At 38.5% G+C, this 13,549-nt stretch overlaps 2 protein-coding genes, 1 long non-coding RNA gene and 1 other non-coding gene across 4 annotated transcripts; 2 read left to right on the top strand and 2 right to left on the bottom strand.

The window, feature by feature from the left end:
• Nucleotides 1-50: 50 nt before the first annotated feature.
• Nucleotides 51-2,059, bottom strand: LOC130181595 (transmembrane protein 229B-like). The gene is made up of 2 exons (XM_056395911.1): nucleotides 1,906-2,059; nucleotides 51-656 (listed from the first exon to the last, which is right to left on the bottom strand). The coding sequence occupies exons 1-2, from the start codon at nucleotides 1,955-1,957 to the stop codon at nucleotides 172-174; spliced, it is 537 nt and encodes a 178-aa protein (XP_056251886.1). The 5' UTR covers nucleotides 1,958-2,059; the 3' UTR covers nucleotides 51-171.
• A 1,943-nt stretch (nucleotides 2,060-4,002) lies between these two features.
• LOC130181045 (uncharacterized) lies at nucleotides 4,003-8,368 on the bottom strand. Its single transcript, XR_008829515.1, has 3 exons — nucleotides 7,930-8,368; nucleotides 6,989-7,122; nucleotides 4,003-4,702 (listed from the first exon to the last, which is right to left on the bottom strand). It is a non-coding gene; the product is annotated as an uncharacterized LOC130181045 (long non-coding RNA).
• LOC130181509 (hydroxycarboxylic acid receptor 2-like) lies at nucleotides 4,728-7,469 on the top strand. The gene is made up of 2 exons (XM_056395775.1): nucleotides 4,728-5,536; nucleotides 6,066-7,469. Exon 2 carries the CDS (start codon nucleotides 6,125-6,127, stop codon nucleotides 7,124-7,126), a length of 1,002 nt encoding a protein of 333 aa, XP_056251750.1. The 5' UTR covers nucleotides 4,728-5,536; nucleotides 6,066-6,124; the 3' UTR covers nucleotides 7,127-7,469.
• Nucleotides 8,369-8,575: 207 nt separating the features above from the next.
• trnai-uau (transfer RNA isoleucine (anticodon UAU)) lies at nucleotides 8,576-8,669 on the top strand. Its single transcript has 2 exons — nucleotides 8,576-8,613; nucleotides 8,634-8,669. It is a non-coding gene; the product is annotated as a tRNA-Ile (tRNA).
• Nucleotides 8,670-13,549: the final 4,880 nt, after the last annotated feature.

Genomic DNA, 13,549 nt, shown 5'->3' with positions numbered 1-13,549 from the left:
AAAGAAATGCTCTGAGATTGAACAGAAAAACATAACAGAGAGACGCAGCATATGAACCAACTTTTTATTATTAAAATGTCAAACACTCACAGTAGTGTGGTATCCTAAACATTGTCCGTAGATATTTTGTGGCTGTTTTTTGGAAGCACATTATTCCAGATTGATATCAGTTCAATTGTGCAGTCTTATCCTCAGAGTGTTCCTGATCACATGCTGCTCTGCTATAAGTGCTGCCACAGTCCAGGGTACTGCGTACTCCAGAGTCACCAATCCTCCCAGGTTGTACCTATAACCTGAATAGTCCCAGGGACAGGCCTGCAGCAGCATCAGCCCTGCCCCCCAGCTGAATTCCCATAGGTAAATGAACAAGGTGTAGGCTGTCAGACGGACAGGCAGCGGCTGATGCTGGGCCAGCAGCCACGCTCTTAGGCTCTCCATGAGGTAGATTGCGGTGGCGTACATGGGCAGCGCCCACAGGCTGCTGTGACCTTCCAGCCTCCTGTCTTGGGTACTGCACCAGTCCCACACTGCAGTGAAGGCCACCTCACATAGGCAGCCGTGCAGTGCATACACATAGAGACGAACTACAGCAGAGAGAGGACGACCCGAGCTGCTGCCTTGTGGTTCTGCTGGAGCGTCCTTTTCAACACTGCTCCCTGTCACAAAGAAAACGAAATGAATGTACTGTACGTTTTTGGTGCAACTTTTTCAAATATTCTCTATAGTTATCCTGAAAAGTTCAATTTAAAGCATGTAAACCTAATCCATAGAGTAAAAAAGAAAAATAGCCAAGAAGTGAACCTTTTGGTTTTACAAGAAGTTATGTGCCAGACCTTTAGAAGAGCTGAATTTCTTTTCACATGCCAGGTTAGCTGTTTTCTTCTGTTGCCAGTCTTTGTGCTAAACTAAGCTAATCAGCTGCTGGCACCAGTTACATATTAAGTGCACAGACACAAAAGAGCGTCTCGTCTCCCCAAATATTAAACTATTTCTAAGTAAAATCACAAGTAAACTTATGAAGTAAAAGTAAAATTACTGACTACTACAAGAAATGGAAAACAAAGTGCTCAGTCAGTCAACTTTTTTTTTCATATACATTTGAAATACATTTACACACGTTGAAAAGTTATACATGAAAGAGAGAAGGTGTGTGTTTCTCTGACCATAATTCACATTACAGGCTGTTTTTGTGCTTTGTTTACGTGGCTGATACAGCTTCAGAAAACAGTAATGACAGATTTACATTAGCTGTTGCCTGTTTTCAGTCCCTGTAGGGTGACACTACCTTTAGTCAATAGACATTTTACTTTTATTCTTTTTCAACATATTTCTTCTTTGGAATTATCTAGAATCATCATTTCACTCTGGTAATCATGAAATTCTCCTGTATAATGAAACTTCAGTGTGACGCTGCTTCCCTGTGAATCTGATATCTGTTTCTACCATGGTCTTCAAATTAAACAAAGGTATATTAAGACTGTATACATTTTTTTGTTCTTCTTGCATTTTCTATTTAGTGTGTTTAGAGTCCTGTTTTGTCCCTCCTCCACAGGGCACACAGCATAGTATAGCCTACATGCTCTAATGTGGATTAACAGGCTACTAGCCCGGCTTAGCAAATTAAAGGTTCAGAAAATCTTCAACAGGTTTTCACCATGCACTAGAAAATAATACATTTTTTAGTGCAAGTCTATCAACTAGGCGACTGTCATTGTCAATTATTTCTCCTTGAAGTTCAACACAATCAACAACAGTTTCACAAAAGCTTTGAATCCAACTCCATCATTTCACTCACTACAACTGAGATAAAGATGCAGTGACAAAAAAGTCAGTCACATGAAGCCTCAAAGTGTCCTTCTGCAGTCATTAAAAATTAGGTTGGAATGCAATAAACAGTATTCTCACCTTGGTCATAACTATCTTGTGTTCTCCTTGTATTTAGTTTCCTCGTCTCCATCCCTGGGCAGCATATGGGTCTCTGTGCCTTTGTAATCCCTCTGCTTCCCTATGTGTGTGTGCGTGCATTTGTGTCACTGTGTGTGTGTGCGTGTGTGTGTGTGTGTGTGTGTGTGTGTGCAGATCCAGGGCTAAACATTAAGCTGCCCCATGTTGTCAGAGTGAGACAGTGATGTCTCTGTCACAGGCTAAGGTTGTGAAACCTGGACCACCTGAGGAAAAATGTGTGTGTGTGTGTGTGTGTGTGTGTGTGTGTGTGTGTGTGTGTGTGTGTGTGTGTGTGTGTGTGTGTGTGTGTGTGTGTGTGTGTGTGTGTGTGTGTTAGTGCATGTGCGTATGCACATGTCTACAGTATGTGCACTACCAGTTCTAGTATTGATCCCACACTGGCTGCTTGAATCTTATCTTTTAAGCATACAGTAAATGTGCAAATAATTGTATTGATGTGTCTGTATCACACAGAAGCTCCATATAATGCTGTATTTCCTGATTCCATTTTTGTAGGCCAGCTTTGGGGTTATCAGTGAATCACATTAGCTGGCTGTGTCAGAAAACCTGCTCAAAATTATACACATATTATACACATATTAATATACTGAAGAGGACCTATTTAGAAATTATACAATAATACATCCACGGATAGCGATGTTGCCCTGTCTATCAGTCCGCTTCTGTGGTCCAAACCAAACCACTTGATGGATTGGCATGAGATTTCTACAAAAATTCACGGAAATGAGATTTGCTACAGACATTGGTCCCAACAGAATGAATATGTGAGCCCCACACTTTTCCTCTAGTTCCCAATGTGGTTGTGGTTATGAGTATCTTGACAACAGCCCTGAAATTTAATGCACGCATTAATTTCCCCCCTCACTCACTAAGCACTCACTTTCACCACACATTTACACATACTATATAAATATGGACACAGAGCTCTACCAGTTTCACACATGTACAGCATACAGTGTAACCATAAAGTGTCAGTGAGAGCAGATGTCAGTCTTGACATGGTGCCACTGCTGGGTTCTGTGTGTTTGTTTTGTGTGTACTCTAATAAAACAGTTAGATGAATGGTGGACCTCTAGATCAGAGTCCAGTGGATCTAGCAAACACACTTTTAGGGCTGTGAAGGGGGACTATGCTGCTGTATGGGAGTCAGTGACCATAAAGTTATTGAACTGAAAAAGGTCGGACTCTTCACACAGTGGTGAACTGAGGCTGACTCTATGTGTGCATTTATTGTATTGATGTGTAATGAGCCAGAAAAAGTTTGGTTAGGGAAATTAGCATTGACGCTCTGAGAAAACAAAGAGCGACTTCACCTGTTTCTCTCTGCAAGTCAGTTATTGTCAGTGTTGGATCAGTCTGGTACACTGAACTGAATGTACTCAAATTTGATTTAAAATAAATTGAGAGCAAAAGGAGTAGATGACATGAAATGAAATTGGATATAAATAAGAAATAATTAAAGGCGAGACAAGATGAGATGAGATGTAATGAGGCAAGATGAGATGAGATGAAATAAAATAGATGAGATACAGTGAGGGTATACGGGATGCAATACAATAAGGTGAAACGAGATACCATGAGATGAGATGAAATGTGATGCAATAACATGAGATTAAACGGAATGAGGTTTAGTAAAATGAGATGCAATGAGGCAGGATGAGATGAGATTAAACGAAATGAGATACAGTGAGGGTGTACAGGATGCAATGCAATGGGGTGAAATGAAATAAAATGAGACATATAAATTAATCTGGAGAGAAAATGAGAGTTGAAATTAGATGGGATGATGTAATGCAGGAGATGACATGACGTGGGTGTGGATGACAATTTGAGGTTAAAGTAGGATGACGATAAGAGGAAGATGAGATGAAATAACAGTCAAGAAGAGGTAATGAGACAAGATGAGATGACAATGGATAAGAAGAGGTTTGGTGGGATTAGGGGAAAACTGAGATGTTGAGGAGTTGAGTTTCACTGGTGTGTCAAGGACCGAGCACACAGAACAGAGAGACACAGGTTCTTGGAAGAATAATGTCAATTTTTTATTTAAAAAAAGCCAAGAAGTCAATGCAACAGAACTAAAGTCAAGTACTAACAGAAGTGAACTTAACAGCACAAACTGACCTTCCTGACTGAAACACAGGGGAGACATATGTAGTGGCTGATCAGGCCATTCAGACACATAAGGGGGTAGACTAAAACATAACCATTTAAACAAACCACAATAACCACAAAACATGTCAGTATAGTGCTACACCATGTTAACTGAGGTTGCAGTCACCACTATTTAAGCAGGCCTAATGGAGCTGGGACTCCCTTTGAGTTCCAACTCCAGCAGCAAACCCCAGGAACTGGTAAGTCAAAGAAAGCTTAATTAATTTCATGAAAAACAACTTAAATGTATGAAACTTATATAGCTAACTAAATGTGTTCACTTCAAATAGATAACTATACTGTCAAATGTTGCTAATAAAACTGTATGTTTTATCAAACCAAAACCTCTGCGTAATTATTTATATTTTTTATATGTGAATTTTAAGTGTCACACTAAGAAAGAAAGACTCTTTAAGTAAATAAACAGATCAAAGAGTTACCACCGTTCCTCTGTTCAAGGTGTGGCTGCTGGTGCGGCCATCACTTGGTGTGATAAGCCAAGGTGAGATGAAACGGGATGAGATGAGATATTGTAGAAGAGCTGACGTGCTGCTGATATAAATCAAGGTGAAGTAAGATGAATCTAAATGAAATGAAATTAGATTAAATCAAAAGATCAAGATGATATCAGGGGTTAAATACAGTTAGTCTAAGGCAAAATGAATTCAAATGAAATGAGATGATTCATGACGAAGAAAAATGTAATGAAATCAGTTCATATTTTGCAAAATGACACCTAGATGACATTTAATAGGTGAGATGAAATTGTTTGACACAGACAAGGACCAGAATACATCATAATAGCACAAAGTTAATACAGAACATTTTACAAAATATATGCAGGTATTTAAACGACGCATAGTAGCACAAATTACTGCAATGAAAGTGTGCGATTGACAGTAGCTACTACAGTGTATCAATAGATTTACACCTATGTACATACAAGTACTGAATCACTGTATAATATTAACACATATTGTACAGTAGATACAAATATATCATTGAAGTGAAATGTGCGATGAGGATATGAATTATAAACCAAAAGGCACAGAGGATTCTGTTATTCAATATTTATACTCTGTTTTCAATGAGTAAACATAAATCAAAGTATTCATGCAAGTTTATTGATGTGTATTTGCATCATCACTATCCACAAGATCTGATCTCTCATACCAGCAGTCATTTTTTCTCATCAAGCTCTTTTCACTGGAACCAATATAGCCCTCATGTTATGACTAGCCCACTAGAGGAACTTGATTTTATTCAGGGCATGCTTCAACCCTTTTGTGTTACTGAATCACTTCCTCTATATAAGGGGTTGTCTACATCTGCTGAAAGCGCTGCTGAAACAACTCCTCTGAAAATGAAGATTGTTGGGTCTTGTTGAGGGAATGAAAGAGTTCAGTGTTGAATGCCGGTGAGTACAGATATATAAACTTTATCTGTATTCTGTATAAAGACTGATAGCTTGCATGACAGCGTTTACTATTACTGGTGTATCTCATTACTAAGAATGCAATATGAAGAAAGTTGAACTAAACAATGTATTGGAAGATATAAATTGATAAGCACAGAGTTTTACACATTTAATGAATCATAGTTGTGCTGGTAGGTGGATCGTGTTATCTTTGTACAGAGCTAAGCTAGCTGACTAACTAGCTGCTGGCTGTACCTTTCTATCAACCATACAGACATGAGAGTGCTATCAACTTATCATGTTACTCTCTGCAAGAAAGTGAATAGTGTATTTACTTAAACGTTTATTATGAAAGATGTTTTTGTTCAAAGCAATGTATAAATGTGGTACAATCCAAGCAGCAGTAGTACAAGATTAAGCCTTCAAGAATACGTGTTTTTGCTTTATCTATTTGATCCATGAAATACTGAGGTCTAAAACACTTTTCTCTCTTCTTCCCTCCTCTTTGGAAATTTCGGGAACATAAAAGCTGCTGAAAATAAGAAACAGTTGAAAAATTGGAGAGATCCGACCACAGTCACAGCTGAAATGGCTTTGGTGAACTGTACTCCTGAGGCAATAAATGAAACTAACATTATCATGCACTGCCAAATCCCCCAAAATCATGGATCTTTGTTCTGGCAATTTGTCATGATCATTGAGATGATTGTGGGCCTGCCAGGAAACACAGTAGCCATGTGGATTTTCTGTTTCCGCATGAAGTTCTGGAAACCCCACGCTCTTTTCCTTTTTAACATGGTTATAGCTGACTTCCTGCTTATCATCAGCGTGCCCTTCCGCATCGACACAAGCCTGCGAGGGGATTACTGGGTGTTTGGACAATACTGGTGCCGCATCAACCTCTTCATGCTGTCGGTCAATCGCTCTGCCAGTATTGCATTCATGACAGCTGTGACAGTGGATCGCTACTTTAAAGTGGTCCATCCACATCACCGCGTCAGCCGTATGACTTTAACTCAGGCGGGTTGGCTCGTAGGCCTGTTGTGGACTGTTGTAATTGCCCTTCGGATTCCGCTGTTGACCACCAATCTCCTCTACCAGGATGGCAACGTCTCCCTGTGTCGAAGCTTCAACTCCTATAAGAGAACCCCTTCGGCGATAAAGGTACACTATGGGGTCTTCATTGCAGAGTTCTTCCTGCCGTGGTTCTTGTTGCTGTTCTGCTCAGCCCGTATAGCCTGCTCCCTGCACCAACGGTGGATATACAGGCGGAATATGGTGTGGAAGGCCACCCGAGCGGTAGTATTGATCAGTTTGGTGTTCACTATCTGCTTCATGCCAGGTGTCATCACAGGTCTGAGGGGGATGTACATCAAGCAGTTCCACCCAGACGACTGTGCATCCTACAATCAGATCATCAAGTTCTTTATGCTGAGCATTCCCTTCACCTACCTCAACAGCTCTTTGGACCCTGTCATCTACTGTTTCTCCAGCTCCATGTTTCATGATGCCCTCAAGAACTCCATCAGCCACCTGGGCTTTGTGAAGAAGAATGTCAGGCCAGCCAATAGCACAGCCAGTAACAGCTAAAGGCAAACACAACATTTTATATTACAATATACTGTATATCTATGTATATAGGCCTGAACATGTTGCTCTTACAATAGTTGTAAGGATACTCTTTGACATAACGCATCCCCTCACTAAAACTGTAATTGTCAAACCCCAACAGTAACCTAAACCTAATTGCAATCTTAAACTCAAGTCTTAGCCCTGAAAGAAGCCATTTAAACTTGTAAGGTTCAGCATTTTAGTCCCCACAGAGCTGTCGGCCTCTACAAGTGGGCTCCAGGTTTTCAGACGCCTCATTATTTATTTGCATACTGGATAAAATGTATAAATACAAGCAATAAAATGTGAGTGTGTGTAGTCATTTGTTGGTATTCATTGCATCTATTTCTTTGCACAGAATGTCTACTTGTGTTTAAGCTTTAAAACTATGGTGACTATGCAATTTCTTTTCATTATTTGTTTATTATTTGATGTATTTTATATATATATACATACATATATAACATGTATACATGCTCACTTCCTGATTGTGTCCTATGTATGAATGTATACCATTACTATAAAATGAAAGCCAACACTGATGAAAACAATACATTATACATCAGACATGGTACTTAAGGTAGGACAGTCTGTACAATGAATATGCAAAATGTTTGAAATGGACCAATGATAGATAGATAGATAGATAGATAGATAGATAGATAGATAGATAGATAGATTTTAGAAAACAACAGTAACATTCAAGAACACTAAAATGTATTTTCAATAAAATGATATACCTTCAACAAATAATATTTCAGACTAATTTATCATCATCTTACTTCAAGCATGCCCATGGTGGATTATCTGCTGTGTCTTTGAGATTTTTTGTACTTTGAAATTGTTGACTGTGTGTAACTACTTCCCCGTGCGTCACAGTAGCTACTACAGGCATGACATCACTGACCCATCGCTATAGGAGAGACGACACGACACGACAAGCAACTAATGACATATAATCATCGTAATCAAAGTTTCAGTCTGTTTTATTTTCGCTCCTATTTTGCTGACCATACATTGGCCTGTAGTGAGAGGGTTGTCGTTTTATTTAACGTTATGTGGAGAGGGTATTTGTAATAAGCTATATTTACTTATTTAAAAATATTAACAAAGACCGAAATAAAATTGAATTGAAGTGAAATCTAAAATTGGGTCTACGAAGGCACTGCTCGTATCACATATGTTCAATGTTTCTGACCGGTAACCGTGTTTACGCGTTTGATACATAACACAATACTAATACAAAATACTTTTGATTTCACCATTTTCAATGAGTCCACCACTTTGTTGTTGTAGTTTGATCTGAAAGGGAAACGTCTACATGGAACTGATGCAGCAGCGTTACACAATTAAAAAAAGGACACAACATTTACACCGGTGTCAAGCTGTGTTATGCTTATAAACCCAACTACGGCTCAGAAACAGTGAGCTCCAGTGGCGCAATCGGTTAGCGCGCGGTACTTATATGACAGTACACTGTAGAGCAATGCCGAGGTTGTGAGTTCGAGCCTCACCTGGAGCAGCCTTTTGATACTAATCCACTGTAAATTTTAAGTGAATGCACTTTTCTTTTGGATTACAAATACTAGAAATGTGGTTATGTAGTGTCAAAATGAGCCTATAACGACAAAATGTATAGTTATACAGCCTACAAGGTCACTCTTACAAATGAATTACAAATCTGTAGGATTATTATAGTAATAAAATAAAAACCATATCAAATGTGATAATACAGGCAACAGAAAGTGTCCCTTAAATTCACTTACTATAGACACAAAGTCAGTCGCCTTCATAGAAATTTTAAACATAAGAGGCAATGGAACATATAAATATTTCCATATTGAAAACCCACATTTTTAACATGAATTACAAATCATTCATTATTTATATTTTTTGTGACACACCCAAAAGCAAAACCATCATATTGTAGAAACATGACATGCAAGTTGAGTAAAAGTATTTTTTTTTTAATAATACAAGCAGTAGTTCAGATATGCTGTCAACAGGGGGCAGTATCACTCCATCTTTGCAAATATCAAGCCAAAACTTTTGAAAAAAGAAGTGACTCATGTACTTGCAGTACTTTATATTCTGACTCCATATTTGTAGTAATCATTTATAAATAGTTTATAATGTATGTCAAAACTGTAATGGATGTCAGATCCCACAGTGCAGGGTATTATATCCATTCACAAATAGTTAAAATGGATATCAAATCTCATGCCCAAAAATAATATTTGAAGAAAATACTACTTCAAGTTATATTCAGTTTAGATAGTTGTGTCATTGTATTGTAAATCCGATATAGACAGAGTTCAGTCCAAATCTGCCTTTTTTTTCTGGCTTCATTCAGTTTTCTGGACCAATTTGCTCCATTAAAAAGTGAAGTGTATAATCACATTTCTATTATAAACATCATAACATGATTTAAAGCTCCTGGGAGAAATGCAAATATTAATTTTCATCGATAACTGTGCTAAATAAACTCTTATTGACTTGACATGACAGCTCACTTTTCTTCCACTGGGGGTCAGTGTTGCCCACTTTTTGGTTGTGCTGCTCCTTGTTTTGCCCCCCCCCCCCCCCCCCGCTGCCGATGTGATGCTTGAATATGACTGGCTGTGTCTAGTGTTTGAATGAAAACAGTTGGTCCAGTTTTGCTCTTCCCCCTTCTGCACTCTATGTATTCTGGGTGTGTGTGTTCTCATCTCTCTGTACAATTCACTCAAGCTGACTTTATTATCTAGTGAGAACTGCAGCATGACCTGCACATATAGATGTCTGGATAGGTTGTTTTTTTTAATGTGTGTTGATGAAAATGTGCCATTTGAGTACTAGCTGGTTGCTTCTGCATATTTAAGTCAAACAGGCTGTCATTTTTCATCTTGCCATGCTGCCCACTAACATACCTAAGAGTGGTGAAGGAGGAAAGCTGTGGAGATATGATTGGGGTTACGTATGCATGAATAGAAGGTGGATAGTTTAGGTAGAACTGATATGGTTAAACCTCAATACAACACACACAAGACACTGGTTACAAAAATTTAACCCTGAGGTTGATGTGTATTATTGACTGTCACAGGCTCAAGAACGGGGCTGATGTAGAAAACATGGTGTGCTGAGAGACTTCAACTTGCTCCATTGAAATCAGGCCAGATGCAGTGAGCATGAGATCACCATATTGCAAAAAAAGTCAGGGGTGTATTCTTGTAAAGAGTACTTGATTATCCACTTAAACAAGCAGCATTCACAATAAGTATGGGGTGGGAAAATGTCACCAAAACTACTCAAGAAGTTACCAAGTCTCATCTGATCCAGTAAACACATTTTTTTCTTACATTTCATCACAGTCCCTATCACCATACTTGCCTGTACAAACATTTGCAGGAGTCTTTTCATTCTGCCAGTGTTATTTTTTCTCCCTCTCCTCCCACAGCTGATTTCTCTCCTCTCACTTAGCTTTCAGTGTAAACCAGTCGTCTCCTCTCAAGATTACTTTATTTGTGTGCATGTTAGAATAAATATGACAGTGCACTGTAAGTAAAATGGTGAGTAAAGTATGAATTTCTTTTAGGTATTATTATAAAATAACATCCTTTAACATGCAGCTTAAGATGTGAAAGAGGAATTGTGATGCAGAGAAAATGAGGAAAAAGACAGTGTTAAAGCTAAATGCTAAGTCATTTTAAATTAAGCTTATCACTCAGAATAGTGTATATAAAAATGTTAACATGATGATTATGATGATGATGATGATGATGATGATAATGATGATGAACAGTGATAGCTTAAGTGTTTGCATGGAGTCTATTGTCTGTTGTGTTTTCAAAATGTTAGCATAGAGTTTACTGTTTCTCAAAGCTAATGCTAAAGTGTTAGCATGGTGTCTTTAGCATGGAGTCTTCTTTGTCAGTATAGTAATATAGGCAAAGGTATTATGATGGTGTTTATGGGCTCTCAACATAGCATGCTAAAGTATTACCACATAGCCTACTACATCTTAACATAGCATTTGCTAAAGTTTTAGCATGGTATCTATTGTTTTTCAAGCCAACAAAAATATTATAGTCTATTTTCTGCCAATGTAGTGTGTCAAAAGAGTCAGCATAGAGCAAATACTGTCTCTGAATATAGCTGTGTGTTAGCACTGTTAGGATTGAACCTACTATAGCTCTATAAAGTGCTGAAATAAAAGCATAGCATCAACATAGTGTGTATTAAAGTTTAAGCATGCAGCCTTGACTCTCATTTTAGTGTATGCTAAACCTTCAAGCACTGCAACCTAGCAAAACCTGTTTCCTTCATGTGACAGGATTTTTTCAAATCAGATTTTGTCTCAAATCCAAACAATGTCTTGATGACATTGGTGCCTCACATAAAATGTAATATGACAGTGCACAGTGTACTAGCAGCAGTCTACCAATATACATACATTGTACACATTTTTTGTTTGGTTTCCATTATGTCAGAACAACCTGTGCAGTATTATTAGATCATGGGTTTGTATTGGTTATATAGTAGGTTCATATCAACCAACACATTCCACTTGAGACACATTTTGTCTGTGTGAGCAGGATGTGGGTCATCCTGTCTTTAGTTGTACAATAGCTTTGGTTTGTTATGATTTGAATATACAGCTTGGAGATCCATTTCATTGTAACAACGAGTTTGTGTGCATGAGTATGAGTGATAATGTAATTAAAAGTGAACTGATTGGACACTGATTGGACAAACTGTTTGATGAGAAAAGAGGAGCGGGAGAGTGTGTGATGATGAAACCACACAGAGTGATGAAGAGGAGACTTGAGAATAAACAGAACCTGAAGGCACCATAAACTGCAAGTTTGTAGGTGTTGTGGCATGGCCTGTGCTCATATCTTTGCCCTAATCTGGCCTGCAGCATTAATCACTCACACACACACACACACACACACACACACACACACACACACACACACACACCACACACACACAGTTGAATGTGCACACACTACTACAAAGACTGCAAATCATTGTAGCCTAATCTTTTTCAATTAAAATATCAAATTAACTGCCAATGCTTTTAATAAATAAATGATAAAAACACTTGTCATGAATGTCAGTGCCTGATTCCGCCTATTTTTAAATTAAAAAATGGGCAAAGATGCGGCGTGTCCGTCAAAGTCAACTCAAAGTAGCATGCCCTCAATTATGCATAACTTTAAGCCTTAATAAAATGTAAACGGGTGATTTACATAACTCTGTTATCACTCCTGTTCAGAGGGAAATTACCGATACAGACTAAAACCGTTGCACCAGGCTGTAAACATGTTTATTTCTGTTGTAAAGTTGTTCATTTTAACACTGGAGTCTGTGGATATTGACTCACTTTTGGTGTCAGTCTCAAGTGGCCATTCGTGTAACTGCAGATTGGCACATAGGTGTTGGCTTCATTTTACAGCCCCAGAGGTTGGCGCTTGGTTATAATGATGATGTTAGGACTACCAACTTTAGGATAATTGCTTCACACAAGAACACCAAAAGAGTTGTGGGAAAATATACATTATACATTGAAATCTATTCAAAATTTTGCAAAAGCCTAGATATTGAAATAACTTCTCACCCATAACGTCAAACTTTCATTTCAGTGTTTTGAAAGGCGTTTTGCCACAGTATATTAAGATATCTAGATCCAAACCTGCCCCCAACCCATTACTAACCACACAGCTATGTGTCACAAGCTATAACTCACATGTGTGTTTGATTAGCACTGAGTGTTCACTCACTATCTAGCTGTCTGACAGCTCCCAGGCCCAGCTGTTATATATTGTGGCCCATGGGCTCTGCTCATTACGTGTGAAGGTATAATTATTATCATTATTGTTTTTTTCTTCCACTTCTTCTCTCAAGCCTTGAGCAACTTCACTGATGAAGAGTCTGTCAAGCTGCCAAAAGGAAGTGATGTCATTTTGCCTGGCTGCACACCAGCAAACTCTGAGGTCAGAGGTGTGTCTTGTCAGAGGGGGAGATGTGTGGGTGTGTTGGATATAACCTACAGCCAGGGAGGGTGAATGAGTTTTGAGGAAGACATGAGATAATGTTTTGTTTCTAGGAAGCCAATTATGTGACTGTTCTTCATGGGAAGTGTGTGAATTTTCAAGGTCATCCGGTGAAGAATTCCCAGATGTGCCATTTACATTTTTTAACCTGCACTTTCACAAGGTAAACTGTGAATGTCTCTCCCACTTCATCATCATCATCATCTTTTGAGAGTGTTGTGTAAGTGTGCTTTCAGACTGAAAGTACCTCTACAGCAAAGCAGCACAAGGGGCGGCAGACAAAATACAATCCAGGGAGTCCATTAAATGACTATTAGATACAACAACGTTTATACTCCTTCAACAAAAGACTGTACAACTCTGG

The sequence above is a fragment of the Seriola aureovittata genome, chromosome 14 (assembly GCF_021018895.1).
Source record: "Seriola aureovittata isolate HTS-2021-v1 ecotype China chromosome 14, ASM2101889v1, whole genome shotgun sequence".
In the NCBI taxonomy this organism is placed as follows: domain Eukaryota; kingdom Metazoa; phylum Chordata; class Actinopteri; order Carangiformes; family Carangidae; genus Seriola; species Seriola aureovittata.
The sequence above is the reverse complement of the archived record's forward strand: the minus strand, read 5'-3'. Positions and strand labels throughout refer to the sequence as shown.

Bases quoted from the DNA above. Each gene is read 5' to 3' on its own strand.
- LOC130181595 (XM_056395911.1), bottom strand. From the start codon at position 1,957: ATGGAGACGAGGAAACTAAATACAAGGAGAACACAAGATAGTTATGAC. The intron at 657-1,905 runs GTGAGAATACTG...TCTTTGTGACAG, and splicing joins ACAAGATAGTTATGACCAAG to GGAGCAGTGTTGAAAAGGAC.
- LOC130181509 (XM_056395775.1), top strand. From the start codon at position 6,125: ATGGCTTTGGTGAACTGTACTCCTGAGGCAATAAATGAAACTAACATT.